General features: G+C 39.9%; 2 protein-coding genes and 1 non-coding gene across 4 annotated transcripts; 1 reads left to right on the top strand and 2 right to left on the bottom strand.

The window, feature by feature from the left end:
• Positions 1–762: 762 nt before the first annotated feature.
• LOC135584302 (vacuolar protein sorting-associated protein 9A-like) lies at positions 763–19,855 on the top strand. 2 transcript variants are annotated; one of them, XM_065153385.1, is made up of 7 exons: positions 766–991; positions 3,584–3,731; positions 4,854–5,024; positions 16,019–16,198; positions 18,030–18,315; positions 19,204–19,410; positions 19,498–19,855. In XM_065153385.1, the coding sequence occupies exons 1-7, from the start codon at positions 897–899 to the stop codon at positions 19,521–19,523; spliced, it is 1,113 nt and encodes a 370-aa protein (XP_065009457.1). In that variant the 5' UTR covers positions 766–896; the 3' UTR covers positions 19,524–19,855. The 2 variants fall into 2 exon arrangements, with proteins under 2 accessions (XP_065009458.1, XP_065009457.1); XM_065153386.1 differs by lacking the exon at positions 16,019–16,198 and having other exon boundaries at positions 763–991.
• Positions 19,856–21,945: 2,090 nt separating this feature from the next.
• LOC135641799 (two-component response regulator ORR1-like) lies at positions 21,946–25,687 on the bottom strand. Its single transcript, XM_065157525.1, has 5 exons — positions 25,447–25,687; positions 25,034–25,113; positions 22,819–22,896; positions 22,672–22,742; positions 21,946–22,399 (listed from the first exon to the last, which is right to left on the bottom strand). The coding sequence occupies exons 1-5, from the start codon at positions 25,598–25,600 to the stop codon at positions 22,141–22,143; spliced, it is 642 nt and encodes a 213-aa protein (XP_065013597.1). The 5' UTR covers positions 25,601–25,687; the 3' UTR covers positions 21,946–22,140.
• Positions 25,688–27,288: 1,601 nt separating this feature from the next.
• Positions 27,289–27,370, bottom strand: TRNAS-AGA (transfer RNA serine (anticodon AGA)). The gene has a single exon. It is a non-coding gene; the product is annotated as a tRNA-Ser (tRNA).
• Between the last annotated feature and the right edge of the window lie 272 nt (positions 27,371–27,642).

Below are 27,642 nucleotides of genomic sequence, written 5' to 3'. Positions count from 1 at the left end.
ATTTCTCAATCGATATCCCCATAGTACTCCTAATTAAAATACATAAAAACATGACTCAATTTTTTTTGCTTATTTTTTATTGGTTTTAGATTGTTATAGTGTTTTCATTTGGTTTGTTTATAGTATTTCTTAATAATATTTATATTATTTTATTGAGATACTGAAAGTACTGTAAATGTTATTGAAAAATATGATAAATAACATCATATTTTGTCTCTATGATTGTCATTGCTCATAAATCAGTATGATATCATATTTTTAGGCTTATAGTTAATTTGGTTAAGGTTAGGAATTCATTTGGATTATTTACGGTGTTTTTGAGTAGATTTTATATTTTTTTTTATTATGATGGTAATAACATTGTAACAAGTTAATTTTTTATTTTATTTAATATTTTAAACTATTGTAAATACCTATTTGAATCATCAAATCATTATCAATGTGTTTTGATTTCATTTAGCTTATTCACAGCAGTCTCAAGTAATTTTATAGTATTTTAATTATGGTGACCAAAATACTACAATAAGTGAAAAAATTTTTGAGGAAGAATTTAAGTTTTTTTTAATATATATATATATATATATATATATATATCCTTAAAAATTTATCCTTAAAAATTTTGAGAGATAAAATTTTATTTTTTGATATATGTTATATGTTAAGTCAATATAACAAACAATGGATTGAAAATGGCGTTACAAATGGGCGAGAAAACTTGCAACGGTCCGTTATCCGATTCCATTAACATTAACTACGCGCGCGCGAGTCACAACTAACATTCCTCGAGTCCCCTTTCTTCTGTTCGTGCTCTATTCCTTTATATATTGACGGCCGGAGGCGACACACGAAGTGGCGATGGCAGTCGCGATCGCAGCCGATCCCAGTTTCCGATTTCGATGGAACCCTCACATGTCTCCCACCCTAATTTCTACGATTTTCTCAATCGGATGCGCCGACCCGCTGCCGCCGATCTCGTCCGCTCCATCAAAAGGTCCTTTCCCACCTTTGTATTGACTTTTTTTCCCCCTGAATCTTGACAGCCACTGGAGCTCCTTTTCGGCGATTCTTTAGTTAGATTTTAGGGTTTAGTCACCGGTTCTGGAATTTGATTGCTGGCGGTGGTTCTTGGAGGTGGGATCGTGGGTTTTCTAGGTTTTGGATATTTGGGTCTGTTTGTTTGATGGATTTGGTAACATTCTAGTTCGGAATTCCTTGAGTTGTAATTTTTGTGTTTCTTTTGGTCATTCTTTGTTCAATCTTTAGGGTTTAGTTTGTAAATCTCGAATTGGAGTTGTGGAAGTGAGATTATCGGTTCTAGTTTTCTTAAATATAAATTTCTAGTGTTTTGATGATTGGATCTGTTTGTTATGGCTTTATAGGTTCTTCCAGTCACCAGTTCTCTGGATTTAGCTTTCATGTGTTTCTTTAGCAAAAGAAAAGAAAGAAGAGGAAGCAAGGAAATGAAACAAGAAGAGAGAGAGAGAGAAACTTCATTTCTTTTGAATTGAAATGAACACTTATAATTCTTGTGCGATTTTTCCAGTAAAAGTTTTAGATTTTTGGGCGTTTTCTGATCAAGTCCATGTTTTCATATTATCGGCAGAGAGCGCAACTTTTTTTACATGAACAAAATTTCCTTTGTTGACAACAAACAATCGTACAACTGCCAACCGTTAATGCTGAACTTCACCTGATTGGGGTAGACCAGTATTTCAATCACATTAGTCAAAATGCTAAATTGAATAGACCTACAGTGGTTTGGTTCAGTGATTAAAAGACACTTTAACTTTGTTGATAAACAATATAATCCAGTTTCAGTTAGTTTAAATTCCCACCAATCTTAATTATCAATCTTTTTTATAAATTTCAAGGTTTCATAATATAACTTGTATGAGAATTTGAGTAGTTTTGGATGGAACTTAGGGATATTTTAGTACATTTTAAATAAAGGATAACAAATCCTCTTTTTCCCACTAAATTTGGGTCTATATTATTTTAAAAATATACAATATCTATGTCTTATTGTGAAAGAATGACGATAGAAAACATGAAGACAAGTTTCAGTTATAGTATTTTTTAATAGATTTATAATATTTTTTATTACTGAAACAAAATACAATTAATTTGTATAAAAATACTATAACTAAACTTATTTGGTTTTAGTTACAACAAACTTAACCAACGGAACTTCATTTAGGTTTTTGAGGTCTCATAAAATGATTTATATGAGAATCTAATTAGTTTTGGATAGAAATTAGGAAGATTTAGGCATTTTTCAAAGTAAAGGATTACATGTCCTCATTTTTCTCCAGTTATTCTTAAATTTATGTTTTGTATATTCTGTAAACACTTATAATATTTGTGTTCCATTTATCATGGAAGAAATAAATGACAATAAAAAAGATGAGACATTACCTAATCGCAATGTTTCTTGAATGGACTTATGATATTTTTTTATTACTTAACAAATGCACTTAAATTCTGTTCAAAAAACATTATGACTGATTTGGTTTAGTTCTCGAATAGTTTGATTAAACAACTGGTCCACACTAAAAGCATTTCGGTGGGAAACCCAACTGTAATTGCTGTTTGCTGTCAGCTGTCAGCTGTCAGCCAGGGTAATTGTATCCTTTTGAAAAAGTTGGGGCTCTCTGCAGGTGTTGGAAACATTAGGCTTATCTGGGAAGACCCAGAAATATGAGGCTTTTCCTGAGAAACTGTCCTTCTTTCTTTTACCCAAATCTCTCAACTTTTTAAGAGAAAGATTAAAGGGCCTTTCCATTTCATTCCCATTGATGGGAGAAAGTTACAAGTACTGCATCGAAATGAGAGTATCCACTTCTTTCCAAGTCTCTCCTCTCCTCTTCTCTCCTCTCCATGCAAGTAGCCTGTTAGGATATGTGGTTCTCAGAAATGGTCCATCGATACCTTGTTCTTTCAATATATATTGTTTGATTTCTTGGGTTTGATCTTTGAGATGCATTTGATACAAGTATGGAATTTAATTTGATGGATTCATGTTTTGTGGAATATATATGAAATGATAAATCGATTAATTGCAGAGAAGATTTGGTGATGAATTGTTTGTGATAACTGTTATGTTCACTGGATTTTGCAGCACAATCTGCTTTGATGTGATTATGAGTAGGTCATTTTGTAATAGAGATTCTTAGTCTCAAGGATGAGATGAATGTGGAGGAACATAAATTATGTTGTAATCTAGTCATAATTGAGTATAGGATTAAGCTAAATTGCATTTTTGTTCTAGGATAATTTTCAAACAAAGAGGCATGCAGATGGTTGTAGTTGGTTTTGATTTGATAACTGAGAAATTAAAGTTATGTTGTTCGAGGCCTTGTATATATATGTTTTGCTCTCTTTTTGTAATTTCTTCAAATTCTCTGCCTGCCCCAGACTTGATCTCTTTCTATATTTTCTTTCTTTTTTTAATGTTTAACGCATAGTTTATTGATTATCATTGTGCCCATATTTTATCAGCACCATATTAATAAATGACAGATCTTTGTGTGTGGAACTTCTATAATAGATTGATGACTTGAAAGTGTCTAACATTGCCTTTCAGCTTTGTCATATCGTTCCCATTTCAAACCTCCAATGCTGAACATGATGGCAAAAAGGTGCAAGATTTTCTTACTATGATGGAGACCACCATCAAGGAGCATCCCTTGTGGGCTCATGCCACATATGAGGAAATAGATAGTGCAATTGAGGTAGTGTTTCTGCTGACATAGCATATACATAAGTGGAAACTTTCGTGTATTAATTTTTATTTATTAGATTTTTTATTGGCACTTGTGATATAAAACTTAAAAATACCAAAATTAGTAGTGTTTGAAACATAGGGCTTATCATAGACAAGGTGCAAAATAGATTGTTCATTGATTATTCTTCTTGACAGTTTATTGCTTCAATTTACGGGATACTTTGACTATTGAACAAATGGTTGCAAACTTCATTAGCTCATTTTCGCTTAGTTTTTTACTGAGGTATTACTGTAGTATCTTCAATCACTTCTCTGAAGCTTTATAAAAACCCTTCATGCATTCAGATTTCTTTTTCTTGTGAAATAGTGGCATGCAAGAATCTTGATTAGGTTGCTACTCTTTTATTGCCTACAAATGATAGAACATATATTTTTCTGTTTTTTAGCTTTGCTTGACTTGCATTCAACGTAAAAAAGCTTGATCTACAAAATTTATGTTCAAATTTGCAAAGTCATGTTAACTTAAAATAAGTGCTGAGGTCAGGAAAAAATCAAAATAATCCATTTAGCATAGTAGTAAATTCATACACACGAATGTTATTGTTGACATATATATACAAAACTTCTGGTGAAAGTCTGGATCTGATTTACATACCTGACATCATACCAGAACCCTTGAAGAAATTTGCCCTGTTAACACTGTTCAACAAAAGATAGACTAAGAAATAAAATAATAATATTATCCTTTTAGGAGAGGAGAAGGCTTTGTCTTCTTTGGTCCTTTTATAATGGTTGCCTGAGACCTCTCTTTAGTTTATCTGTCAGTAGTTGAGCTTCTGAAAATCACTTCGAAATTGGTAGAACAGTGAAAGCTGGCTGTACACGGGATGAGATTGTTGAGGTCATCAAATATATGTCTTGAGTGGATCAACTGTAGTGAAAATAAATCTAGGATTCAGCCATTTGAGTAACTCTTCAGTTCATTTGTGTTTCATTATGCAGGATTGGTTATCTGATTATTTAGTACTTGTTTTTCTGTTGAATTAAATGTCTATTAGCCATGTTTCCTGAATCTTATTCGATCATGTTTCAATTCTACTTGTATCACGTTTTCTTTTTGGCTATGCAGGGTTTAGAAAAGTATATCATGACAAAGTTGTTCACTCATACATTTGCTTCCTCCTCAGAAGATGCGAAGTTGGACCTTGAGATTTCAGAGAAAATTTGCTTGTTGCAGCATTTTATTAAGCCAGATCACTTGGATGTGCCTAGAGTTTTTCAGAATGAAGCTTCATGGCTGGTATACATGATGTCCTCATAGTTTGCAAGTATACTTTCTTCACAACAGTGAAATGATTACAATTTCTGCTAGTATATTTTTTCATTATTTTATTAAGACTTAGTAACGTGTAGCTTATTTATTAGAAGACAGTAGAAATTAATTTGCATAGACATTTGTATTAGTAGTTTTTACAAGTTGGGAAACATTGTTAACATGATTAAAGTGTACCGGTGTTGTGTTTTCTTTAGTGAGCCCAATGTGGAAGTCTTTTTGGTTATATATTTAAGATTTAGATCTCTGTCCAAAGGCAGTTCCAGCAACTTCTTGGAGAGCAATATAGTGATCTGTATTGTTGATATTATCAAAAATATTTAAAAAATATTGACAACTTACAATCTATATAGCCCGGTACTGATCCTTGGTTGGGGTGGTATCGGACAGTTGAATATTGGTGGGTACATGTATGACTGACTAATATTTAAGACCTTGATATGTATACTTTACCAAATTTTGTTGATGTATCATTTTCTCTTGTTTTCACTATGATCATTGTGAATATATTCCTAGTTTTATTAAATTCTTGTTACTTTTCTTTCCTCCATGTATCTTTCTGGAGTTTTAAAATTTTAATACGGATACTGAATTGGGCTCAGAAACTGATATTTCTTTGTCTTTATGAGTTTATAATTTCATACAGAATGGAACAAGAGAAGCTCTGTAATGGTAACCAACAAACCCAGCCGGGCCAAAGTTAGGAGCAGGGTTGTGATTATTGACCATTGGACTGAGGATCAGGATCTGTTGGATTGGCTATCTGAACCGGTGGACTAGCATTTCAGCCAAGAATTTTTCAAACCTGTAAACGAGCTAGAAGGGTTAATTTGAAAGCATGAGGATGTTCAGATTACTATATGGGAAAACATTAGAATGTGTTTCCAATTTTGCTTTCTCTCTATTTCCCCTTGTTTCCACTATCATCTCTTCCTCTTCTCCAACAATCAAATCCCAATGGCTTTCCCTTTTTCAACTTCCGCTCCACTTTAGAGTCAACTTCAGTGATGGGCTCAGTGAGGGATGGTGCTTACCTAGCTGACCTCTTTATCCTCTTATTGTTCTCCTCTTTTTCTTTAACACTTGCTAGTGCCAGCGGACTCCATCTATTGTTTCATTTTAACCTTGATTTTTCTTTTGACAGCAATGATGAGTATTGTCTCACCTAGCAATAGCTTGCAATGGAGGGGTATGCTAGACATGATTGTAGCTTGTCATTGTGATGTAGCTGAGATTTGTATCAGTATAATTAATTAGTAGGTTCAGTTTAATTTTAATTTATCAGATTTGAGTCTAGTAGCCAAGTCAAAAATTTATGCTCTCGGATCAAGTTAATAAAGTAATAAAGTCCCTTTTTGTTTTTCATCTTTGGATCTATATCCGAAGCTTTGTTTCTACTTTAGGAAGAATCATGTGGTAAGATTAGTGTCTGTTTTTGTTAGTTTAAGGGAACTAAGCTTCTATATCTTTTGGGTGTCTAATAGAGTATTTTGATATGCCATATTACTTGGAAATCAAAAAAAGGATCTACAAAAGAAAGACTGTTGGTATCAAGTTACTCGTGATTTTTTTCTTTTTGCACAATTTTCTGTCTTTCCTGTTCTGCCAGTACATCAATGTGTTGGCTGTGATGTGGCAATCCAGTGGTCCGCCAACACTGGTTTCTTCCTCAAGCATTTTGCTTACCGGCCACAGCTTCTTACCCATCTCACTTCTACCTCCAGAACATGAATATGTTATCCTGACATGTTTTATTTTTACTGGAATGCTTGATGTCAGGATGGACATTCCTGCAATGGCCATCTAAAAGTTATGGTATCTTATTGTTATGATATAAAAGCACTTGAGTTTGCACTAGATAATTTGGAAGCTAAAATAAGATGTCAGTTTGTCGCTTTACTCAAGACTTGAATATATTGAACAATCTCTTGCAAGAATAGGAAATGCACCAAACACATTTATCTGGGGATGCTTGAAGCCATCATAAAAGGACAACAAATTCAACTAGAAGATTTCGAATTACACCCTCCTATCTTGGAATAGGTTGCACCAAACATGGTTCTATTTAGAGCCAATAAAACTAGATCAAAAGAGCCTTTTCCAATTCAAAGTGAAGATGATCCACTCAAATTGCCCTTGACAAACTTAAATTGAGCTGAAAAACAAAAAAAGAAATTCATGAATCAAGTTTATGGTTGAAATTATTTAGATTTTAAAAGTGGTGGCCGCCATGCTTTCTTTATGAAATTATTATGCCGCTGTCTATAGTTGATGCTTATGATGAATTGAGTTCGAATGTGATTTGTTTGTTTTCTTCTAGAGCAGTGAAACTTAATTGCATGTCTTCTTTACATATGCTATTTTCTACAATGCATGATGCTAGTGCCAGCATCCACATTGCTTTAGAGTGGACTCTTTGATGGCATCAGTTTCCAACAAGAGAAAAGGCTTCCTGCTCTATATCAGATAATAAGTATCGTTGGTGAAATCTGGTGGAGGATAGATTTATGTGCAATGCTGATCAATGGCTTCACGCTAGACTCAACAATGTTGAGTAACTGTTAGGATCCTTTTATTTTTCCTTTTATTTTCTACGTATTTATTAAGTCTGTTTAGTTTAGCTATATGACACGGACTTAGCTGGTTTTGCCTAAGTCGTGCGGCACCCTTGCGTGTCCGTCCGCAAAGGTCAGCCTCCCCGAAGACTCCCATTGTCCCTTAGGACCAACAAAAGAGAGAACAGGTAAGAGAGAATGCCTCAATCGGGATCCACAAGCAAACATGTCCGAAAAACACTTCCTAGACAATGCAAATTACAAACAGACTTTACAAGCTCTGAACAGTGGCACAACAAAGGGTAAAATGGTCCATTACAGACCGAAAAGCTCTCTCACGTGTCCACATGACACAACCTTTATTTACAAGCCTAAAGAGGCCACCAACCCAACTAAAATGAGACTTATAAGCCTTCGGCCGCCCCTTTACATTCTGTACAAGGCATGAACATGCCAAAAGACACGGACACACATAAGCATTACATCCAACATCTTGTTGAGAAGTTTGTCCGTGACATTCTCCCCCACTTATCCCTTCGACGTCCTCGTCGAAGCCTTTGTGAACACTGCAACTCTTCGCCTTTGCTGAGTCTTCAATCTTCTGCTCCAGCTGCAATGCGCCTCCTGGCTCCCAGCTGCTCTCCGCTGCTGTTTCTGAGTAGTCGAACCTTTGATCCGCCATGCTGCTTCAACTCACCAATGACTCTGACTCTGGTGTGGGGTTGGCTGAGTTGTGTTGATCCTCGTTGATTCCTGCGGATCCACCAAATGAAGGAAAAGACCATTCTTACTGCGCCAGTTTCTCAAAATTTCCACATGCTGCTTGAACTGGGTGGATGCTTGTTGGAGCTTTAACGAGCATCGCCTCGCAAACTTCTAAAGTTTTGGGTCCTTCCTCCACAAAATCTGCTCATTGACTCTTCTTTCAGTTAGTTGTCACATCCAAGTAGGTTCGCATCACTTCCGCTTTCGATTGGCATTTCGTTGGGAAATGAGGCGGACAATCTACTCTCAGTAGCACTGATCACCGTTGGTGAGGATTTGACAACTATTGTCTTCCATTATCTTCGAAGGGTCTTTGAACTTGTGCAGAGCTCCTCTGCTGGATAGATAAGAGAACTGGGGTACTCGGTTTCTCCCATTCTCTTAAGAGTTGAGAAGGCAAAGGTTACTTGACTTCGCCCGCCTCCTCGAGGTTGTACTTCATGCATCGAGCTGGTTACTAGCCTTCGCCTGCTCTTTGCTCACACTTCTGAAGCACCTGAAGTGTTTGCACTCCTTGCGTTGAGTTAGCTACTGCGATTCACCTTCTCAATGCCATTGAACTTCTGGAATGCAAGAAGTTGTCACCCCAACTTGGAGTAATTCTCTGATAGATGAGGTCGCCTCTGGGATTGTACCGTCTTCTCCATCAACCCTGCCGCCTACTCCACTGAGTAGCAAAGGTACAGCACCGCGTACTGCCTGCTTCGTTCCTTGGTCGTGCACTCTTGCATGACCCGAAGTCCTTCACTTACGGCTATTTTGATGAGAAACTTGTTGACACCGGTCTTACGAAGTTTCTTGGCCTCTGCCCTTCAGCCTTGTCTCGGTACTTGGAGATTGCCTCTGCATGCTCCACCTCCTCGGCCCCTTTCACGACCAAGCGCTCTCCCTCCATGAGAGCAAGGGATCAATGACTTTGACGGAAGTCCCGCCTCTGCGGTACCATGGCGCTGCCATGCCCATGGCCCTACTATCCGTCGCCTCGCATCTGAATCCCTTTTCTTCACGATCAGTAGAGATGTCTCCGTGGCACTCCTCTGAGTCCACCTCCATTCTGACTGATGCTTAATTTTGGGTAGCTAAGTCCCTCTGGACTCGTCGTCGCTTCCTCGCCCCTTTCGACCTCCTGCTTCAACACCTCTGTGTTCTCCAAGCAGTCTATTTGGTCGATGGAAAGACAGACTGCAACTCCCATGCATGGCCTCCGCCATCGCGTTGTAGGGTTTGCACCAATTCTGTTCTCCATAGCTTCCTTGGTAGCAACGTTCGCTTACTCGACCTTGTCCTCTGACTTGTCGGGCTCCCTTAAGCGAATATGAGCTCTGGAGCAATCCAACTCTCCAGCTGCTTCGATCATACCTCTGCATGATCAAGTCCCTCCCATGGAACTCACTGGTACTTGCATTCAAACTTTTCCCTTGGTGGAACCCAGCCCCCATATACCGATGACCAAGGTTTTCATCCGATGCAAAATTCGGTGCACGCCCGGAAGACCCGCCTCTGCGGTACCATGGCCTTCACTCCTTGAATCCATAGCCCTTCTTGCCGTCGTGTTGTTCACCAAAGCGGAGCTCCCAGTAGCTCCCGATCATACCTCCATATGATCTCATCCCTCACGGGACAAGTTGTGTGTATCGTATTGCCACGAACTGTTCCACCACGATCCGCTGCACCATGTCGCCTCCTGGTGACATCTCCATTGCATTCTGATCCTTGGGGAATAAACTCGAATTGTGAACCCTCCATGTGTGGCCTCTGCCAATACATCGCCGGGTCTCTTCCACCTTCGATTTTGTTCGCTCCTTTGGCAATCGACCTTCATCCACCCACTCTTGGGTCACACCTAGATGAAGCACCACTCTAGGACAGTCCGTCGCCTAGTAGCTCCCGAAGTCCACCGACTTCACTGTGATTTGTGCACCATTGTCTGGATCCTGGGCCTCTGCCCCTACTAGCACAATCTCCGCTGCACACCGCTTCCTTCATAGCAACTCGAATGGCAACACTGTGGCATATTCTTCAAGAGTACCCGCCTCTGCGTCCTCTTGCCCCGTGCTAAGGCCTTCTGAACCCAACTTCGCCTCCGCAAATTGAGTCGCCTTAGTTCCTCCATCAAATGCTTCTCCGAGATAAGGTGCATGCGCCCCGAAGCTCTCTTCGTCTTTGGCACCATGCAAGATGAGTCCACTCCGTCAGAATGAAGGACCCATGGAACAACATGATCCTGCTCTTGCCTCTGCAAGAGCTCATGTCCTTGACCTCTGTCTAAGAAAAGCACTGTGCCTCTGCTCCATGTTCCAACTTCTCTGCTAGCTCCTTTCATGCGGCTTGGGTACTTCGCCAAGTTACACCCAAGTTGCTCTGCTCCTCGTTTTTGCATTGAGTCGATGGTGGCCCTCGTGCCCACCATTCCACGGGTCAGCCCTCCCTTGAGTCCGATCTCCACATCGACTCCAAGTGTGCCTTCATTTAAGTTGCTTTAGGTCGCTCCCCCACTTGATCTCGCAATGCATCCACCAATGCATTCTCTCGAGCGAGATCATGCGACAACTCCTCGCCGCTTGCTCAGTCCATCGAGCTTCGTGGAGTTGTTGTTTGTTGAGGTACTCCTCCTCAACATGTGAGGTCCGTCTCACATGATTCTCCCTCTGGAGAGCCGGGACTTATCCCTCCTGGATAACTATCCCGTTGGAGCAACATCTCTCTTCGTTTTGGAGACCACCATCCCCTTGGACTACTCCGATCTGCTGAACAAACTGTGCATTGTTCTGCCTCTTGCAAACGCACTTACTAGATTGCGCCTCCACGTCAATACAGCCACCGCTGCACCCCTCAAGGCCTAGCAACATGCTGAACTCATTGCACACTTCAGCCTCCTCCGGACGTATCCTTCGCATGCCGAAGAGAAAGTTTCAATGCTCCATGGCGCCGAGTCTCGGTCGCCTTGGGATGGCCACGAACATTCCGTCGTCCGCATACAAGCCCATGCATGAGTACCAAATTCTTCGAGTTAGCAATTCCCCTCACCTCTGTGAGCTTTGCATAACTCTTTTGGTCGTTGAGCAACTCATTCCACCTTGCATGGTCTCATTCTTGCCAAGCGCCTCGCTTGCCTAGAGCACCATCAAGTATAGTTGTCAACGTTGAGCCGTAGCTCAAACTCAGCCATCCCAACCTTTGTGCGCTCCAAATTCTTCCAAGCTTGCCTGTTCTCGTGGTGCCTCTTGCGCGAAGGGTTGGCCATTCCTCAGAAAGCCAATCTCAGATGCCCGCTCCTCTGAGCGACTCTTTTCCCTACATCTCCATGCCCGTTTTCCCTCAAACGGTCGCGCGTGTGCTGACTGCCCTCAACGCAGCCCCGCTAGGTCCCCCACGTTTGCATGTCAAGTGTTTCTATGAGTGCTTGTCCCGCTCTGATACCATATGACACGGACTTAGCTGGTTTTGCCTAAGTCGTGCGGCACCCTTGCGTGTCCGTCCGCAAAGGTCAGCCTCCCCGAAGACTCCCATTGTCCCTTAGGACCAACAAAAGAGAGAACAGGTAAGAGAGAACGCCTCAATCGGGATCCACAAGCAAACATGTCCGAAAAACACTTCCTAGACAATGCAAATTACAAACAGACTTTACAAGCTCTGAACAGTGGCACAACAAAGGGTAAAATGGTCCATTACAGACCGAAAAGCTCTCTCACGTGTCCACATGACACAACCTTTATTTACAAGCCTAAAGAGGCCACCAACCCAACTAAAATGAGACTTATAAGCCTTCGGCCGCCCCTTTACATTCTGTACAAGGCATGAACATGCCAAAAGACACGGACACACATAAGCATTACATCCAACATCTTGTTGAGAAGTTTGTCCGTGACATAAAGTCGGAACTCTATAAATAGGGATGTAACTGCTTCTTTTCTATCATCTATGAAAAATATTATTCTATCTTTTGACAAACCTTAGGAGGTCGATCCCCTCGAAGCGATCAAGGAGGGCCGATCCCCTCGAAGTGATCAAGGAGGCCGATCCCCTCGAAGTGATCATCCCCTTGCTCTTCTTCTTTTTTACGATAAGACTTTAGGGTCTTATCATTTGGTATCAGAGCAGCGATCTTTGGCGTTCTCGCTGCAACGTAACAAAAAAACAGAAAACAAAAAAAAAACAAAAAAAAAGGGAGAAAAGGGTTGTTACCCGGCGACCATCGAGAATTCCCTGCTTCCCTTCTTCCCCACCGCCGCCCCTGCTCTCCGGTAGGTCGTGCCCTCCCTTGCTGCCTCCTTTCCACTGCCGGCGTTGCTTCCCGGTCGATCGACCAACGTCGCTGTTGCCCCCCCCCAGCCGACGACCTCTCCTCCTCACTTTCCCATCTCGCTCGAGCGAGAAGGATCATTGGTGCCATCTCCCTGCCGACGGACCACCCCTTCGTCGTTGATACTCTCGGCGACGCTGCCCTAACTTCTCTACCACCGTGCCCCCGTCGGGTCGCAGCTGCAGCCGCCGATTGCCCCCCTCCGCACGGCGACCGAAACAGGGCAACACACTTGCTTTGCCCTAGTTTTCAATCGCGCCACAGCCGCGTGGGGTCCCTTGCTGCTGCCGGCTGTCGCCACCGTCGCTGCTACTGCCAGCTACTGTGCAGATGCCCTTGACTAGACATCAGAAACAAGAACTGGGGATTACCGACTTGCAATCGTATGCAATGGCTACCGATAACTCAGTGAAGGCACAAATGGAAGCGTTGGAAACCAGAATTGAAAATCGGCTCCAAGAAACTCTTCATGATTTCAAAAAGAGCTTATTGGAGCACTTTAGCGGGTTTCAACAAGATGGGAGCTCAAGTTCTATGCTGAACAGATCGGGAGATACAGGAAAAGGGCCCCAGGATGGTGACACACACTACCCTCGTATCAGGGTAGAATTTCCACGATGGGAAGATGGGGATCCGACCAGTTGGATCTCTAGGGCGGAAAAATTTCTTCGTTTTCACAGAACCCCAAAAGAATCCAAGGTAGAAGTGGCCTCAATCCAGCTCGATGGAGATGCAATCCAGTGGTATGATTGATACGAAACTTGCCATGGAATTCCGATGGAGCAATTTAAAAGAGGACTTCTTGTTCGCTTTGGCCCATCCGAATATGAGAATGTTGATGGCCAACTCGCCAAAATTCGTCAGACTTCTACAGTGTTGGAGTATCAAAGTAGATTTGAAAGATTGTCCAACCAAGCTAGAGATTGGTCAGAACGACAACTTCTGGGTACATTTATTGAAGGGCTTATTCTCAAGATCCGGTGCGAGGTTAAGGCTCGTCAACCCCGCACTATGATGGCTGCGATTTCATTTGCACGCCTACATGAAGAAAAAATCAGTGTGGAATATCTTCTAAACAGAGGTGCCAATAAACAGGTGATTAGCAGGCAACCTACCTCATCTACTCCTAGTCGAAACCACAACACTAGCAGACTAACCCGAGAGGAACTCAAAGAAAGGTTAGCGAAGTGTTTGTGCTGGCATTGCGATGAAAAGTGGAGTAAGGAGCATCGATGCAAACAAGGAAGACTTTTAATGATTGAACCGATCGAGGATGAACCGGAAGTAGAAGTATCGGATTCCGATCATGAAGAAGTGGAAACTAAGGATGCTGTTGAAGCCGTCACACATACAGTGCATGCATTGGCTGGCTACTCTAATCCACAAACTATGAAAATTGGGGGAACTCTGAAACACCAGTCTGTCACTGTTTTGATTGATACGGGTAACACTAATAATTTTATGGATAGAAAAGTTGCAGCCCGATTAGCTTACCACATCGAATGTTGTGACAAATTTGAAGTCAAGGTCGCCGATGGGCGGATTTTAACCTGTGACAGAAAGTGCGTATTTATTAAGTCTGTTTATTAAAGGAGGCGGGATTGTTAGGATCCTTTTATTTTTTCTTTTATTTTCTGCGTATTTATTAAGTCTGTTTAGTTTAACTAAAGTCGGAACTCTATAAATAGGGATGTAACTGCTTCTTTTCGATCATCTATGAAAAATATTATTCTATCTTTTGACAAACCCTAGGAGGCTGATCCCCTCGAAGCGATCAAGGAGGGCCGATCCCCTCGAAGTGATCATCCCCATTTCTCTTCTTCTTTTTTACGATAAAACTTTAGGGTCTTATCAGTAACCAATTGAGCTTGTGAGATTGAGGAAACAATGTTAAAAGAAATTAAGTCAACTGCAACTGATCGTGTCACGGTGTTTTTAGACATTATTTGGTCATGAATATGGCACAACTCTTGAGAATTAATATTGTGAGTGGCTGCTAAAATTAAACTTAGTTTACCCCAGTGATTTCAATAGGCGCTCGGGTGAGGCGAGGCGAGGCCCGAGCACCTCGTTTCACTTCCAGGCAGCGCGCTTCAAAGAGGCGTCGCCTGGGTGCTCGCCCGAGCCCAGGCGTTGGGCGCTTCGGGCGAGCGCCTGGGTTAAATCAGGCGATCGAACAGCGTTTTAGGTTTGGTTCGGTCTCCGGTGCTTTAGTTGGTTCAATCGAACCAACTAAAGCATCGATATCAGTTGCTGCTGCCCAACCCTAACCTTGCTCGTCGTTCATGCTACCGCTGCCGCTGCCACTACCGCTGTTGCCGCTGCCGTTGTCGCCGCTCGCCGCTCCCGCACCCGCTGTCGCTGTCGTTGCTCGCCGCTGCCGCTGCCGTTGCCACTGTCGCCGCTCGCTGCTCTCGCTGCCACTACTCACTTTTACCGCTGTTGCTGCACCCTTGGTCTTCCCTTACACTCCTCTTCCTTCTCCTATTTTGAAAGTATAATGTTAATAGTATACTGTATACTGTTAACAGTATACTAGTAACAGTAATGTATTTGTATCTATTAGATTAATAATATATTATTTAAATTTTAATACTGTTAATTTTTATTTATTTGAAATTATTGTTAGGTTTCAGGATAAATGGCAAGTGTGCAGAGCAACTCAATAGAGTCTCTAATGGCATAAAAAAAAGATCCTGCATGGAAGTATAATTATCTGAAGGATCCGAAAGACCATAATGCAGTGCAAAAGCATCAGGCTCGGCTCCTACTATTGTTGAAGACATAGAGAATGAAACATATTTTGATGAAGAGGAAGGAATCGAAGGACAAGAGGAAGATGACGAATTCAATGAAGATAATTTGTGTGAAAATGACGATAATATTGATTATGATGAATGGCTTTGATGTAAAATTTTATTGTTTTGAATTTTAAAACTTTTTGTTAATGTGACATTGTGATTTTGTATCTTAGATTTTCTTAATTTAATAGCATATTTTTATTTAAAATTTTAAATAATTATATTTATTAATTATTTTTTATAGTTTTATATTTTAGCATTTCGCTTCGCTCGGGCGACCGCCTAGTGCCTCGAGCGTTTTTGGACCTTGACGTCTTTTGGCGCCTAGCGCTTTTTAAATCACTGGTTTACCCATAACATAACAAATTTACGAGAGCTGCACATCAAGAATAGCTTTCTTCAGACTTTTTATAATTCTTTTATAAATTGCAATGTAGGTGTTGCAATGTGATTTTAGTTGCATCTTGCAACAACCTATTAGCTTTTAGTTTTTGTTTATCGAATGCTTTGACTAATTTTCTTTCTCCCTGTTACCAGTTTGCTGCAAAAGAGCTGCAGAAAATTAATTTTTTTAAAGCTCCCCGAGATAAGCTTCTCTGCATTATGAATTGCTGCCGCATCATAAACAATTTATTGCTCGATATATCAATGACAACAAATCACACACCAGCTGGGGCTGATGACTTTCTTCCTATTCTTATATATGTTACTATCAAGGCAAGCTCTCTTTCTACTTATTTTCTTCCAGTTTTGTATATATTACTATCAAAGTAAGCTCTCTTTCTAATAATTCTGAGAAATCCCTTGTTATTTCATTATCTGTGCTGTTTCTTGCTGTTGTTGCTTGTAAACTCATGTCTTAGGTCCTCTTGGTGGGTGTTTATTGTAGGATAACATACACCAAAAAAGTTTACTCTGCTATCAATGTACTTCAACATGCCATCTATTAACTCATTCTGAAAATACCAATATATCAATGAATAGGCCCTTTTTTTGCTTCTGCTGGCTTGCATAGTGGTAATGCCAAACAACTGAAATGACACTATATCTTGCCATGCCAGAACTCTATTGACATGCTCTTATTGCTAACAATAGCAAGCCCTGAATAAATCAACTGTATATTACTATACTATTAAAGGATGTCAGCAATAAGCAGTTGTTCTAAACTCAACATTGTTAAGATGTAGATCTCTGTTGAGCTTTAAATTGACATTATTTGATTTTGAAATGTAACTGTCAGAACCATGTTTGGATTCAAAGAAACAAGGTTATTTGTGCTTCCACACTATGTTTCTTGTTGCGTGCTAACCTGTACATGGCATGCTAGTGGTGAGTATTAAACCTAAGCTAAACAAAAACAGGTTGTCTACCGACCGGTTCAGTCACACCAATAAATACAGAGCCATATAATACACTCAATATTTTTAAACCATGATCTGAGTTATCCAATCTCTAAAGGGCTCAAATCAGGAGTGTCATTCCAATATTTTCCACTGTATAAGATGATACATGTAGTTTCTCCGTAAACTATATACAATGGTTCAACAACAATAATGACATACTAGTAGAGAAAAATCAAGTGGAATTGTTAAGAAAGTTGAATGGTTCAACAATGGAGAGGAAAGGAAGTGATAGTGAAATCAGTTAAGGAAGATGAGAAACCAATGGATGGGGTACCAACACCCATAGGTTTATTGTTATAGCTAGAAACCAGTAAAAATACCAGGCAAAGTGGAATTGGAACAAGAAAATTGCCTGGTCCATGTTTCGGCTTATGGTCAGACCGGTGAATAGCAGTTGGTATTAGTCGGTCCAACCAAAACCTTCAATCTTGGTGAGGATAGGCTCAACGTTGCCTCATGTGGTTGTTGACCTGGCTTGGATGGCCTTGCAGACCGATTCATGATTTCACAGGAAAAAAAAGAAGAAGTGCTTGTGGTGGCAACTTATGACCCATCTTGTGGAAAGAAAAGAAAAATGCTACCTTGACCTTTCATAAGCTGCTGGACACTTCAAACCATTAAAGTTACTGGTTCATTAACGCACTGATATGACCAAATTTGACTGATTTGTTGGTAAAACACAGAAACAACACCATTTTAAGTGCAGGGCTCACCATCTTCATGGAACCCCATTATGACAATTCCATTTCCTCATCAAAACAAATTGTTCTGCATGGAATGAGACAAAATGGGCGGAATTTTAATCCTTTACTGTAACATCATCTAATATTTTCTTTAAAAGGATCTACTTTATGGTTGCAAAGTGTTTTCCTATAGTAATTGAGCTGTTAATGAGATTTTGTAAAATAGTTCTTTAGTATTGCTTTGACTGAACTTGGATGTCTCTTCTCCAAGGCAGAGTTTGCCTTTTCTGACCTTGAGCTTTTCTAATGTCTATTCCATGGCTGCACTTGAAGCTCTGTCAAGGACTAGTCTAATTCTTACCATGGAACAATTGGCCTGCTGTCTGTTTGAACCTTAACATGCATTCTCTTGATCAGATGAATGAAATTTGTTATTTATGTTTCTTTCTTGAATACATGTAGGCCAATCCACCCCAGTTGCATTCCAACCTGAAATTTGTTCAGCTCTACAGGAAGCATTCCAAGCTTGTCTCAGAAGTGGAATACTACCTTACCAATCTCATTTCGGCAAAAACATTTATAACAAATATCAATGCCAGTTCACTGTCCATGGATGAGAGTGAATTTCACAGGAACATGCAATTAGCAAGGTTGGCTAGTGAGATCACTGTCAATGAGCCTAGTGGTACAGTCCAACTTTCAGAAGGCAGCCCTCCTATCGTGAGAAACAAGTATATCTATGTTGAAGGTAAGTTATATTATGTTTCTTGATAAATGTGCTTAAATCGTAATTTGAAAAAATCATGTAGCAATTTGTGACTATCATCTCAATGCTAGAGTGTCTATCAACTAAGTCTAACTTATCGGACACCACCTACTCTTAATTTAGTACATGCATCATAAATGACCTTATCGAAACAAAATTTGTCCGACACTATGAATCACCCTTAATATTCGAATGACTTTTCATGAATCTGTTAGGACTCAGTGTAAACAGCAGAGTTCATGTCATTGCCAGATAGTATCATTGTGAAGCAATGCATATTCTTGCAGTAGCTTCAACCCATATAAGCCATGCAGTCATCACTTAGTAGCTTCAACCCATTGTTAAAGTACCTTTATAATGTGAAATAAAAGATAATTGCCAGATACCTGTGTTTGTCTTCTCATCTCATTTGCATGATCTAGTCATGAAAGTTGTGCTGGTTGTCTCACACATCAGTCAGTATATGTTCTCGATTAATCAATGTGGTGCATCCAATGTTAATTATTTTGTTAGTGTCGTTTTTTTTTTGTTTGTCCTGGTCAGCATAATAAATCAACTCATGCTAATGGATTTATGATGTGTAGAGCACTGAAAATTCAATATTATTTTCCTCAGCTCGGATTCTTTTGAGCTGATGGACTGATAGGGAAATTTGGGGTATTTCTTTCTGTCCATTCTTGATACTTTTGCAGTTTCTTTTGGTATGATCATTTATTTACCACCCATTATGTTCTAGGTATATTTTCTTTTTGGGGTGTATTTTTGCTGGGACGACTGGAATCAGGCCTGTTTTTCAGGTGTATTTTGCTAGCTATAGAAAAGAAATCTGTTTTCGTTCAGAGGTTAAATTCTTTGTTCTGGATTTTGCAGGCAATGGATATCCGTTCATGGAGGCAGAAGCACGGGACTTACGGTTGGAGGACGTGCAGCAGTTGCTTGGCTTGTATAAGCAAGTGGTAACTAAGTACAGAAAGTTGTCAGAGGCTCTGAGACAGCTCTCCATAGACGAAAATCAGCTCCTCAACAATCACCAACGTCAAGATATGAAGGAAAAGATCGAGCAACAGTTGGAGCAAGGTTAGAATGGAACAGAGTACATCCTGCTTCTTCCTTTATTTACCTGGTAGATTATGTATGGTGTCTGGTGTCGGTTGTTTTCTGCAGCTGGCAACAGTGGAGGCACAAGGTGAATGGCATTCAATTAGGGACACTCTCCCAATCTACGAGTGCTGTAGAATGGTCACAGAGTTGTCGATGATCCAGCATTCAGTGTAGGTTGTGTGTATGTCTGTGCGCAAGCTTCTAATCTAATCTGTGCCTCAGGCTGCTCTGCTGTAAGGTTGACCGCAAGCCATCTCATCCTTTGCTCCTCCATTAGCTGGTGCGGTTGTCACATGTAAATCCATTATGCAAGTACCACATCAGATTTGTTTTGTGCTTAGAAACAGTCAGAACAACTGCTTTCGTATAAACTCAGCAACTCCTGACACAAACAAACCAATATAGATATGCTCGTTGAACATATGATTAGAAATGTGTGGCTAAATAAATCAACGAATGTTGTTTTTTTTCAAACCAGCATCGGTTTAGACATCTATCTGTATGTGTATTGCTCTCATTTTCGACTATCCGTTCCACTCATATAAAAGAGAATTTTCTAATCCTAATTCACTTTTTATGTATGTCGCGAGCTTCCTAATCCTAAATATTTTTCATGTATGTCGTACCATTTGCTTCTCAACGTAACCTTTGCTTTTCAAGCTTGTCATACCTCTTTAATCGATTCTACTGTGTTTTGTTGCTCTTCTTCTATCATGTTTATGTTCTCTTCTTTCTTCCTCCTTACTCCAAAGTCCCTTCCTCTTTTCCTTTTCTTTTTTTTTTTAATCTCAAACATTGGCATGTACTGATACATCATACCATACACCAGTATTAACTAGCATGTACTAGTTCGATCAGATTATTGAAATGGATCCAATTTTCAAAATGATCATCCCAGATATAAACAACAAATGTTCAAACACAACTGTTGTGTTGAACAACAAAATAAGTTTGGTAACTGCTATTGGTGTCTCATATTCTGGATCATTTTAAATTAATTTTTTCATACAAATATAACATATCCCTTACTCACACCGAATAGTAGACTGGAATTTCATGAGATAATAATGTTAAACAGTTCCACGTTTAATTAAACATATATACACACACAAAAGAACCCTCAGTCTCAGGTTCTGAAGCACTTTCCACGCATCTAATGTCAGCTGACATTTAGAAAGCACGGAGAACCTCTACCTACCCCTATATGGGAGTGATTAATTAATAAACAAACGATACCACCAGCAAACAAAAAGCATGGTAGGTTGATAGAACGGATACGCAATCGAATGTGTCCCACCATGCCGATTAACTCTGCTCAACATATTCCAAAACACAGGCCATAGTTGCCACTGCCCAATCATGGAACTAAAAACAGAATATCCCACCAATACCAAACTATCCATACAACTACAAACCACAAGAAAATCCCTTAACAGATGGCCAAAACAATCCGCAAAACCTAAAAGAATAGACACTAAGCAAAATTTAACGTAATGGACCTCAATGATCTCGCAGAGTACGCTACAATTGATGATCTGAAACCTCAATAATAATAATAAAAAAGATCAGTAATCGTACAAGATGTTGAACAATCGCCACATCTACAAATCATCGTGTATCACAACAAGATCCGTCCAGAAATATCAGAGAACAATGTCGAACTACTACGAATAGGATTTCAAGCGCAAAAAGAAGGAAAATCGCAACAGAAGGTTCAGAGTTTTATCTGAATCCCGCGCCATGTTCTCGGATGAAGGAAAGATCAGCGAAGTTCTTGAGCCACAGCCTCGATCGCCGTCTTCTTGGCCGATGAAGGGAGGGAACAAGGAAACCCCGAACGCCGGAGCAGACGACGAACGCAACGACCCAAGTCGAGAAGATTCCTAACGGAACTGACAAGAAATGGGGTGGAGCACTATTTATAGGGAGAGCTTGGTCACCGACATAAGCGGTACAGTGTTCCTTCCCAATTTGGTGAATCTCAGCCGTTGATATCCACAATCATAAGATATTTAGGTAAACGTAATGGCGAATCACAGCCGTCAATATCTAATTACACGGTTTCTTTAAGCATTCCTATGGAGCAGCTTAACAAAAGATCGCAAAGTTAGGATAAAGTCCGCATTGAAAGTTTTATGCGATCGATATGAAGTGTTCGGCTCTATGCGGTTATTGTCAATACATCCCACAAATTAATTTTCTTAAATTAAAATATTAATTTGATAGTGATATATATGATTTATTTATATTATAAGTTGAGCATCTAAAATTTGATCTTCTTTATCTTAAGAATTTAGTTTATCGAATGTATTAATTAATTAAGTTGGTAAAGACTTTATGAGGGTGAGGTGTTCCTTTCACCTGCTCAGTGGTTGGCATTGAAGAGGCAGTTGTCTTCATGAACATAAAGATCTAAAGAGCATTATAATGGTAGAGATATGACACAACATGTTCAGGTTGGGCATTGGCAAAACAGTGAACAAAAAACAATTCTCTGTGGCTCAATCACTATTACTCTGCAAACCACCATAAAATCTTATTGGTAGAAGTTCACAAACTCGGATACAGAAAGGGCCAGTGAATACAAGTGCTGGTTTCCATCCTCACAAACTAGAAACATAATGCAGTTGAAGTCTGATATTGAATGGACTATGAGATTTCTTACATCTGATTTCCTGCTGAAAACATTTCTTGTGGTTGTTGATTCTAATTACATGATGAAGACATTACGCTGGACCTCCAAAAGTTAAGTGTCAGAAAAACCGCAGAACCGAATGCTGCTACTTTAGCGAGGAGTGGGCGTGCCTCTGCGCCATTGCTTTCGGCTATCAGAGCCATCGGCAGCTTCCTCTTACTACCTCGCTTGGACATCGGACCAATTGGTACGGTGTAAGTTCTTAACCTCTGAACATCTTTTACTTGCAGAGGTTTTAGGATGAAATCTTCAGCTCCGATGGCTCGACAGCTAAAAAAGAAGCACCGATGATTTAATCACTATGCAAAATGACAATCTCAGATTTAGAAGGTTTTTTGTTTTAGGAGAACTTCAAAGTAACCAGAATCTCTAGCAAGTAAGAATGTAGCAAATACTCGAGTCATTTGATCCGTAAATCTTTGAACAATTATGAGAAAATTTGATGTATTAAAGTGGAATACGGAAGATAGCCGGAACCAAACCTAAAGTAAGCTCAGAATCATAACTTGAAGAAGTTCACAGTGAAAACGGAAGTAGCAAACCTGCTGATTCTTTCAGAATCATTTTCAGATGACATCATGACTACCGGTATGGATCTTGAGCTGCTATTCGCCTAAGAAATGGAAAGAAAATTATACTCAGCTGAGTATAATCAATAATTAGGTGGTAATTAAAAACACAATTAATACCTTGACGGCCTTGAGGAGGTCTAAGCCAGTCATTTCTGGCATGCAATAGTCAGTAAGAACTATGTCAATCTTCTGGTCCTGCAGAATATATCAATAGTCAGGTTTTGGTAGATTCAGCATTTTTGTGAGGAAGGCAACATAAATAATAAGCTCACACAGCCAGATTTTGCAACAGTAAAAAGGATGAGAAAAAGAAAACCTTGACAAATTCATCCAAAATACAGAAACAAAAGAACCTTTTTATACATTCCTTTTTTATGGTCAACAATTTAGAGTGTTGCACTGTGCAACAGATCATTACATCTTTGACAATCAACATCCAGTAAAGCCTTACTACAAGTTTTATGAGTTCCCACAATTAAATCAATATTCTGTAACCACACAGAACCTCCTCCATGCTGTCACTTCAGTCCACCTCATAAATGCATTTACCTCATCGTTTATGATAGAGAGACTGAGTTCTTAAAGGTTTAGAAAAAGTTAAAAAGTGAAGAGCACAACAATAATAAGTTCCATGGGATTTTAAATGAACACTCTTGCATATTTAGCAAAAGGTTTTAGCATCTAAATCATGTTATGAATACATCATGATTGAAAATGTCAATATTGCATTCAAGTACCAGACACTTTCGTATAATATATTTACTTCTACAGATCATATACGTTACAGTTGTATGATGGCCCATGCATAGTATAAAGGAGCTTGTCATTTAGATCATCTATAAAGGGACAGAATATTAAGCCATTAGCAACCAAGGATTTCATGCAATTAGAGACCAATCTTCTGAAAATTCCACCTATAAGGGGACATTTTCTGACATTTGGAAAATGCTTTCTTCTTACTGCCTGCTGAGTTGAAGTTGATATTCAGCTGCTCTCCACAGAATAATATTCATTCCTTTTTCTTTTTCTTCTTGCAAGGTAATATTATTTTAGTGCTTTGAAAGGCATTAATTTTCTATTTACATTTTCATGTTCCTCCTTATCCTTCTCCACATAAACAATGTGAAGAACACTTCTTTCCTTTCCTTGATAGTGAAGCAAGATTGATGCCAAAATACTCTTTATCGTCATTGACTCTTGAACAACTTTTTTTTAGCATGGGAAAAATTATCTAGCTACAGCAACATTGTTAAATTCTGAGAGGGTATTTTTAAGTTGTAGTATAATTAGCAAAGATCAATCTAATTGGATTTGTAACGTAGTGATGCAAGGATCGATCCTCAGAACAACTTATTTACAGGCATGCAAACTGATGACTTTGCTTCTTGAATTTAACCAGGAGATTTCTATTTTCAACCGGCTGATATTGAATCACTGAGAAAAGGCCATGAACCAAGATATCAAAAGGGATCCGGTACAAGATTAATAAATAACATAGCTAAAAGAGTTTTTTTCTTTTACTTTTTTTTTTTTTTTTCATTTTGCAACTTACAGATTAAGTCAAACATAGCTTGCAGATTAAGCAATCGAATAGAAGCTTCAGCAAACTGAAAGAAGCATTAATGTCATCAATTTGCTCAGAAGTAACTATTAATCAACAAGATTGAGTCAAAAGTAAATTCGGAAGTTAATAGCATTTCAATGTATTGGTCCAACTGATAGCTGCAATTATTTAGTAACTGTTTTGTTGATTCTGATAAAGATGAATGACATCAGTTGAATAACAATTTAGATTATACCTATTTTATATCATATAAACAGAAGTCCCTAAGTTTGTCCCTGTTTTATATGATATAACAATTTGTTGAACTATTCTCGAATTATTCACAAGTTTGTGCTTGGGCAAATGGTTCAAAGGATAATTCTCAATAATTAGTCAACCTAAAATAAACTAATAAGTAATTGTTCAAAAAACTATGTGGTTTACTCTTAATTCATTCAGCATCACTTCGAAAACTTATCATGAAATGCGAGGCTATGCCGCAACCATGTTCAACTCTGCGGCATCAAAATCTCTGTTTTCATATCTTTTTCTTTTCTAGCAACTATATAACCGAATCAGCTCTGAACTTCTATCGAATATACCGATCAATTGAGCATTTGCTTCAGTAATTCTTAAAAGGAAATTGCAAGAATTAATTCATTGCCTACATATGTTGCACATTACATATTAAAGAAACCAAGTGTCATGCAGCTGATAGCAAATAATAATTCCAGGAGCCAGAGCAGGCTATTATATCAAATAACTCAGAGAATAATAATACAAACTTACATCATGGTTGGGTGGTTTGGCCTCAATTTCATTGAGGCCGAGAACTTCCATAGCTTTCTTTCCTGAATCAACAGAAACAACTGGAAAGAGAAAAGAAGAAAGAAAAAGTTATAACTTTATGGAGAACAAAGAACAACCTTTTTTTATCAAATATATTAAAATTGATCTGCCTGCATTAGGAGTTCATCTAACCATGTAGCAAACACCCCTACAAGTCAACCTCATTCCCACATAGAAGCAAGAAAAAGCATTGACCCAAAAAAATGTAAAGAAAAAGGAGATTCTAAGAACAGAAACAAACTCATGTGACCAATGACACAAAAGCATTTACATAGAACAGAGATTTCGAATCATAAAAATCACATCTTCCCCAATAATAATTAGTACCGAACAGAAATAGAACCTTATCTTACCATCAAAAATTCCTTCACTCCTTCTGAGCAACATCTCCACAATCTTCCGGTCCACAGGGGAGTCATCCACCACCAGCACTCTCACCACCTCCAATCCTCCACCGCCACAGTCATTTACGTCCATCTCCTCGCCCTCTTCCTTGACCTCCTCCATCTCCTCCACCGCCCTTCTCTGAACTCCCACGAGATGTCCGAGAGAGAGGGAGGGAGTGCGGTGGCTTTGCTTGTTCTCAAGAGGAGGGGGAGGGGTGAGAATGGCGTGGGCGGGTGGAGTCGTCGTACCTGTCTTTTCCCATACAGCAACCGCTCCTGTTGGCTCTCGTGTCGATCTCTGATTGGCTTCGATATGGTCCCAGGAATAGGATTTTAAAACATACTTGATTTGCTGTTTCCTACAGAGCAGCAATCGATGATCGTGAGATGGTAAACCACGTCATGAGAAAATGGACGGTCGTGATGGCAGCATAGCCTCTCGTCGCTGTTCGGAGCAAGCAGGAAGGCTACGTGTCGAATCCCGTGGGACCCACTACTGTTTACACCTGGGGCGAGCGGGAGGCGCAGAGGCTGTTCCCTGTTTACGAGCTGCAGCTGAAGCATTAGTGGGGGAACGGATTGATTTCTTTATAAGATTTTGTTGTCGGGAGAATCTTTGGATTTGAGTCATTGACCTCCTCCTCCTCCTCCTCCTATCCCACCAGTTTTCTGAAAACAAATTAATTAATTATTCTTAAAATCTAACTCATATTTTTCGTCAGCAGAACAAAAAATACAGAGCGAGGTGAGAGGAATTAGGAGTGCCATCACAAACACAAGTGACAGTGCTGCTGCCGCTCCTCCTCTATTACACCCATGGATGCATAACGAAGTGCAATAAGCTCCTGCAAATGTGAATAGATGGGATTCAGTCCGTGGGGGTTGATCCTGGAGAGAGAGAGCAGGAAGCTGAAGCAAGAACTCCTTGCTCCTACTGTCACATCTCTTGGGAAGATTGAAAGCAGTGTTGGATCCTCGAAATCCTGGGTCGGTTCCCTTGTCACCCAGTGGGTGCAAATAGACATGTCCCTGCCTTCATTACTCTCTGTCCCCGTCCGTCCTCGTTTGAGAGAGAGAGAGAGAGAGAGAGAGAATCTGCTGTAGCCACATTGAAGTCTCACTGTTGCAGACTTCATCATTCGAAGACCTGTATTCATAGAGACAAGCAAACATGGCAGTACTGTACTGCAAATATGCTGCTGCTGTTTGCGATTATGCTTGTGATGCGTGCACCTGTGGCAACTAATGAAGGAGGCAGTACCGGAAAGCGAAGAGATAGGGCTGCATTTGCATGGATGCGTTCTCCCAAGTCAAGCTCGCTGTTCATCTCGAGACAGTAGGATTTCCAGGGACGAGGATACATGCTGTTCCGGCCGCAGAACACTGTTCCAATCCGTTGGTGAATCGTGTCGACAGTGCCAAGTAGCCAAAATGGGTGAAGCAGAAGCGATGTGATGAGGCGAGTGCGATGAGAAGGCACAGAATCTTGCTTGTGTGAGGTCACGTCAGGGCAGGTTTCGGAAGGAAGGCTGTGTACAGAGAGACTCCACTCCTTTGGAGGAGCAAAAAAAGGCATCAAAGATCAGATCGAGTTGTTCTTCGGAAAGCTATGCAGTCGTATTTCGTCAAAGATTTGGGGGACATTACGGAGGAGAAAAGCTACGCACTCTTACTTCGTCAAAGATTTCATGGAGTACGTACGGTCGGGAAGAGAAGGTAGTGTGCGTTCTTCGTTGCGTCAAAAGAACTTTTATCCCGTTATGGAATTTGGAGTCGCCGAGAAAATGATATGATATAAAAAGATTGTTACGTGGTCGGCAGGATTCGAACCTGCGCGGGCAGAGCCCACATGATTTCTAGTCATGCCCGATAACCACTCCGGCACGACCACTTAGTGATCACCAGTCAAATAAAATCATATATATATATATTCCTTTTATATTGCAATATTCGTCCTTGGCTGCTGCTTTGTTGGAGAGATGAATAGGTGATGAAGGGAAGAAAATAACCTACAGCTTCTCTCTCTAATATGATCAATCTGCTCCAAAGAACCTCTATCGTTAATTAAACCATTTAAATTTGAACTGGTATTTATCGATCAGAACCAAGTAAAGTAGTTACTCTTTTAGGACATGAGAAACCAAAGGTTCTAAGTAACAAAAC

The sequence above is a fragment of the Musa acuminata genome, chromosome BXJ3-6, assembly GCF_036884655.1.
Source record: "Musa acuminata AAA Group cultivar baxijiao chromosome BXJ3-6, Cavendish_Baxijiao_AAA, whole genome shotgun sequence".
Classification (NCBI taxonomy): domain Eukaryota; kingdom Viridiplantae; phylum Streptophyta; class Magnoliopsida; order Zingiberales; family Musaceae; genus Musa; species Musa acuminata.
This window is presented reverse-complemented; position numbering and strand designations above follow the sequence as displayed.

Excerpts from the sequence above, each read along its gene's own strand:
- LOC135584302 (XM_065153385.1), top strand. The coding sequence starts at position 897 with ATGGAACCCTCACATGTCTCCCACCCTAATTTCTACGATTTTCTCAAT. Across the intron at positions 3,732-4,853 it reads AAATAGATAGTGCAATTGAG|GGTTTAGAAAAGTATATCAT; the intron begins GTAGTGTTTCTG and ends TTGGCTATGCAG. Across the intron at positions 19,411-19,497 it reads CGAGCAACAGTTGGAGCAAG|CTGGCAACAGTGGAGGCACA; the intron begins GTTAGAATGGAA and ends TGTTTTCTGCAG.
- LOC135641799 (XM_065157525.1), bottom strand. The coding sequence starts at position 25,600 with ATGGAGGAGGTCAAGGAAGAGGGCGAGGAGATGGACGTAAATGACTGT. Across the intron at positions 22,897-25,033 it reads CCAAACCACCCAACCATGAT|GACCAGAAGATTGACATAGT; the intron begins GTAAGTTTGTAT and ends TATATTCTGCAG. Across the intron at positions 22,743-22,818 it reads ACCTCCTCAAGGCCGTCAAG|GCGAATAGCAGCTCAAGATC; the intron begins GTATTAATTGTG and ends TCCATTTCTTAG.